At 39.6% G+C, this 6,178-nt stretch overlaps 1 protein-coding gene across 1 annotated transcript; it reads left to right on the top strand.

The window, feature by feature from the left end:
- The first annotated feature begins 943 nt into the window (after positions 1 to 943).
- LOC143037045 (serine/threonine-protein kinase Chk1-like) lies at positions 944 to 1,921 on the top strand. Its single transcript, XM_076205154.1, has one exon. It carries the CDS (start codon positions 944 to 946, stop codon positions 1,919 to 1,921), a length of 978 nt encoding a protein of 325 aa, XP_076061269.1.
- Positions 1,922 to 6,178: the final 4,257 nt, after the last annotated feature.

Below are 6,178 nucleotides of genomic sequence, written 5' to 3' on the forward strand. Positions count from 1 at the left end.
GTGTGTGTGTGTGTGTGTGTGTGTGTGTGTGTGTGTGTGTGTGTGTGTGTGTGTGTGCGTGTGCGTGCGGGAGAAGAGCTATGCTCGTGGTGACCCGCAGTTGCACCTTTCCGCATCCAGTTCTTTCTTAAAATCATATATAGTTTTAGCACTCACTGTTTTCTCTTTCAATTTGTTCCATGTATCTATTACTCTGTGTGGAAAGCTGTTCTTTTTCAAATCTCTTCTGTAACTGTCCTTCTTAAGTTTCTTCTCGTGTCCCCTTGTATTTCTTCAGTCCCATTTAAGTAGATCATCCCTATCAAGGATTTCTATCCCTTTCATAATTCTGTAGATGGTTATCAAATCGCCTCTTTCTCTTCTTTGTTCCAGAGTTTGTAAGTTTAGTTTGTCCAATCTTTGTTCATATGTCAACTTGCTAAGTGTTGGTGCCATCTATGTCAATGCTCTATGAATTCTTTCTAAATTCTTTATGTTTTTTATTGTACTAGGTGTCCATAGTGACGCTGCATATTCTAATTTCGGTCTTATCAGTGTAACTAGTATTTTTTCTACCAATTCCTCGTCCATGTAGTCAAAGGCCATTTTCATTAATCTTATTAAATTGTAAGTTTCTCCAACTATTTTTTTTACATGTTTATCTAGTGTCTATTTCCAAATTCCATTATAATACATTTCTTAATGTTGAAATTCACTGTGTGTGTGTGTGTGTGTGTGTGTGTGTGTGTGTGTGTGTGTGTGTGTGTGTGTGTGTGTGTGTGTGTGTGTGTGTAATTTTAACAAGTGTTACCTAAGAATCCAATAATCATCCTTGAAAAGGCTTCCTTCGTATTCCAGAGTATACCAAAATATTTGTGGCCAGTGTAGGTATGAAAACCTAAGTGTCCTATTGAGAGAACCAAATTTCACGATATCTGTGATATGCGTTTGGTGCGTCTTGACCATGCTCGGCTTTCACGAAGAGTCTTTAGAATTGGGAATTTTAACCTTCAGTACAAGCACCATGGCATCAAACAGGACACGTGAAACTCTTCGAGTTTCGTCGAAAGATTCAGGCAAAAGGAAACATTCCGAGGACGAAGAAGTTGCCCACAAGAAGCTCAAAGTCCAGGACGACAGCCCATGCAATGAGGGTCCTGGCAACCTCTGGACCGAGGTGGAGTACCTTGGTGAGGGCAGCTTTGGCATCGTCACTCTCGTGAAGAACACGGCAACGGGAGAACTTGCCGCCAGGAAAGAGGTAGAGGTGACGACCGAACAGGACAAGCAAGAGGTCTTGATCCATAGGCGCCTCGACCACGCCAACGTCGTCAGGCTGCTTTCCGCCGAACAAGAAGGAGCGGAAATGCACTTGTACCTTGAGTTCGCGGCCGGAGGCGACCTTTCCGATGAGATTGGTCATAGCGGCATGGGCGAGGAACAAGCCCACTTCTACTTCGTGCAGCTCATGAATGGCGTCGAATATCTTCACGCCCAGGGCATTGCACATCGCGACCTCAAGCCCAACAACCTCCTGCTGACCGAAGATCGCGTCTTGAAAATCGGCGACTTCGGACTTTCAGCAGAGTTCCTCTCCGGAGGCGAGGAGGTCTTCCTGCGTGGTGCTTTCGGCACACGCAAATATATGGCCCCCGAAGTATTCTCCGGCAGATACAGGGGAGCCCCCGCGGACCTCTGGTCCTGCGGAATAATCCTGGTGGAACTTATTACGGGCCGCACTCCCTGGCGAAGGGCAAGGCCACGAGACGGCGCCTACCACCAGTGGGTGCAACAACAGCACCTCAACAAGATCGCCGACCCCAGCCCTCCTTCCAGCAGCGACACCTCAGTGGTGGCACTCATCTCGCACATTTTGACGCCAGACCCAAAGGAGAGGGCGACCCACTCCACCATAAGAGAAAGCGGGTGGTTCAAAAAATGAAGAATAACCACAAAACCGCGTGGTTAAATTAAAACCAAAAATCAAAAGTAAAACCAAAAATCAAAACGCCTAATAGGCCTTCTGTCTTGGGAAGGGATTCCCTCAGCTGAATAAATAACCAAAATGGCCTTCAAAGTCACTGAGAGCAACAAAGGAGTAAATATGTTTAAATGTGACTGCGAAAGGATTGCTGCACAATAAAAGAAAGTCATCGTCAGGTAGTGCTTGCTGATTTAATGAAAAACGCTCGTTTTGAACGTGTTAACAATTCGTATCTTTATCTCATCACTCGTAATCGATAAACACTATGCAACCTGAAAACACTCGATACTTTTGTCTCAGTAAAGCTTATACAATAGATATAATCAAACAAGCAATAAATCTCAAAATGATATGTAGCTGACCAAACGCCAGGCATTCTATAGCAAAGAATACCTAGAAGACGAATTTGATTATATTATGAAAACCTTTGACAAACTTGGATATCCAGAGGGAATGTTGAGGAGAACAAAAAGAAAGGCAATAAATATTCATAACCGTGGAGAGAGAGAAATGATAAAAATAATACCAATTTTATATCAGTACCTGGCTCAGAAACGTCACCAATAATAGACAAATATGTAAAAAAAAAGGTACAAACATAGCTAAAATAACTAATAAGAGGATAGGTGATTTGATAAAGACTTCCGAAAAGAGAACCCATTCCGAAAACAGCGTCATATACAAAATCCTGTGCAATAGTTGCTCAATGGCATATTTTGGCGAGTCATCAAGGGATTAGAAAAAAGGTACTTATAAACATAAAAACGACATAAAAGCACATAAGACATCTAATTCTTTAGTAGTTCATGCGGAATTTTTTTTTTATAATTTACCAAACTGCAAATGAGCTAAAGTGCTATATAAAGGTTTTGATAAATTCACTAGAAGAATTGTAGGATCAGCATATATTTCAACTAATAATTCATCGAACCATCGAGGTGGGTTTATCAATTTAGCTAAACAAACTGGTATTTTAATTCTAGAACACACCAGAAAAACGACCTTTCCCAAGCATCCGAAAAGATAGTTAAGTTTAGTACATAAACTTCAGTTACAGTTTTCCGTACACTCTCTGAGGAAGTTCTACGCGAACGAAACTTTAGAGTGTTTAGGGTTCCGAGCCTTCCCTGTATTTACGTTCTCCATCATCCAAATCATTTGTCTAAAATACTTATCAATATGTATATATATATATATATATATATATATGAACATTTTTAGAAGCTCCGCCATGGGATACGAACCCTGACATGGCGGAGCTTCTAAGAATGTTCAATCTGTCTTAAACATACTCAACATATATATATATATATATATATATATATATATATATATATATATATATATATAGATATATATATATATTTTTTTATTTATATATAGATTTATATATATATATATTTGTGTGTGTGTGTGTGTGTGTGTGTGTGTGTGTGTGTGTGTGTGTGTGTGTGTGTGTGTGTATGTGTGTGTGTGTATACTTACACCCATGATTACAAAAATAGTGGTATGAAACAGGACCCAGACATTAGGAAGTGCAAAGACGTGAAGAGTGCAAAGCAGACAGGCAAGAAGTGACATCAGGGCGAACGCAAGGTGTCAGCAAAGTCACTGACACAAACCAAACAAATAAACGAAACATAACACAATTGCAGAAGTTGAGGTAAATATATAACTGAACGGGATAACGGCTGTTAAAGATTAGAAAGGGTGATGGTATTCAGGGAAAACATAAAAAGAGAAGAAGAGACGTCTAGTCGCTAGGCAGGAGATGCAAACCAATCAGATTGGTAAAGAAAACGGAAGAGAGAGAGGAACAAATGTCAGCGAAGACAAGATTCCCTATGGAAGCCATCCGAGCTTAAATACAAACCCAAATGTCGGCAAACCGCAGAGAAAAAAGGGACGAAAAATCTTACACCACTGGACCATTAAAAAGAAGACTGAATTCCAAGAAAAAAAACATTGATAAAAGAAGACAAAGAAAAGAATTCTTGGAAAGAGTGATCAAAAGATTAATAAGAAGAAAGAGGCCGTGGAAGATGAAACAGAGAGCTTTGGCAGATCTGAAAGGGTAAGGCATGCCTCATGAGGGTACTCCCCACACAAACAAACACATAATCCAAATTACAAAAAAGTGAGTGAAAATTACAGCTTTAATGAGGAGTGAAAAAAGCAAAAGGAAAAATAAAGAAAGAGAGAAAGAATGGGACTCCACGAAGATAATGAAAACGAAAAATTCAAATAGCACAATATATATGAAAAAGAACACTTACCTCTACAGAATAATACTGAGAGAACATATTCAGAATTCAGTAAATCGGAGACTGTAAAACAGAACAAAGGAAACGAATTTCTCCACAAGAGGTACTCATGTGTTTATACCAACTCACTTCACATACTTTTAAGGAATGACATAGGATGCACAGTAGGAGCAAAACACAATAGAATACAAAACTCAAGATTACGAAAAAGTAGGTACCATATACCTATTATACATATACATATATATATATATATATATATATATATATATATATATACATATATATATATATATATATACATGTATATATATATATATAATATACATATATATATATAATATACATATATATATATACACATATACACACACACACACATATATATATATATATATATATATATATATATATATATATATATATATATATGGTTGGGAAGTGTGGAGTTCCAGGAAAGAATCGTAGTGGAGAGTTGATGGTGGAAATGTGTCTAGAAAGAGAGTTGATGATAGCAAATACAGTGTTTCGGAAGAAAGTCAAGCATAAGTACACATGGGAGAGGGTGGTGGAGGGAAGGGTGGTAGATAGAGCGCTAATGGATTATGTAGTGGTAAATAGGATTATGATAGGAAGAGTTAAGGATGTACATGTGCTAAGGGGAGAAGGTGGGGGAATATCAGATCATTTTTTGGTGGAAGGTAAGTTGAGAGTGGAGGATAGATGGAGAAGGAGGAAAGGGACAAAAGGTAGGGAGGTTCTTAGAGTGAACTCCTTGAATGAAAAGGAAAAGGAGAAGGAGTACGAAAAGAAGCTGAAGGAGGAGTGGGAGGGAGTAAAGGATAGAGCAGAGATGGGTGTGGAGGAGGAATGGGGATGGTTCAAGGAGGGAGTCTTAAAGTGTGCAAGGATGGTGTGTGGAACAAGAAGGACAGGGGGAAATAGAAGAAAGGGCAGTGAATGGTGGGATGAGGAAACAAAGAAGGTTGTAGAAGAGAAGAAGCGAGCATTCACAGATTGGTTACAAAAGAGGACAGAGGCCAGGGGAGTCATATGAGAGGTACAAAGAAAAGAAAAGAGAAGTAAAGCAAAAGGTAAAGGAGGCAAAGAGGAGAGCAGATGTGAAATGGGGTAGGAGTATGACAGAAAATTTTGAAAGTAATAAAAAGATGTTTTGGAAAGAAATTAAGAGAGGAAGAGGAGGCGAATCAAGTAGGGAAGAAAAGGTAAAAGGTACAGATGGAGAGTTGATAATGGAAGAGATGGCAGTGAGGGAAGATGGGCAGAATATTTTAGGGAGTTGCTAAATGTGAAGGAGGATAGGGAAGAAAAGATAGCTGCAGTGGGAAATACGAAGAAAATGAGAGTGATGAGTGAGGAGAACGGAGGAGAAATAAGGAAGGATGAGGTGAAGGCAGTTGTAAAGATGATGAAAGCAGGTAAGGCACCTGGTCTGGATGGATGTCATGCAGAATGTCTAAAAAAGGGAGGTTCAGTGATGGTGGACTGGTTGGTGAGATTATTTAATGTTTGCTGGAGAGAGGGTAAAGTACCGGAGGACTGGAGTAGTGCCTGTATAGTTCCTCTTTACAAGGGAAAAGGGGACAAGTGTGAATGTAGTAATTTCAGAGGGATTAGCCTGTTGAGTGTAGTAGGGAAGGCTTATGGGAGAATCTTAATTGAGAGGATTAGGAGAGGAACAGAAGGAGTAATTGGTGAGGAACAGTGTGGATTTAGGACGGGTAGAGGTTGTGTAGATCAGATCTTTGTGGTAAGACAGATATGTGAGAAAGCTATAGGAAAGGGGAAGGATGTTTTTTGGGCTTTTATGGATCTGGAAAAGGCTTATGATAGGGTAGACAGAAAGGCAATGTGGGAGGTTATGCAGATTTTATGGGATAGGAGGAAAGCTTTTGGGAGCTGTCAAGAGTTTTTATGTGAGTAGTAGAGC

This window comes from Oratosquilla oratoria, chromosome 21 (assembly GCF_046742065.1).
Source record: "Oratosquilla oratoria isolate Oo_2021 chromosome 21, ASM4674206v1, whole genome shotgun sequence".
NCBI classification, from domain to species: domain Eukaryota; kingdom Metazoa; phylum Arthropoda; class Malacostraca; order Stomatopoda; family Squillidae; genus Oratosquilla; species Oratosquilla oratoria.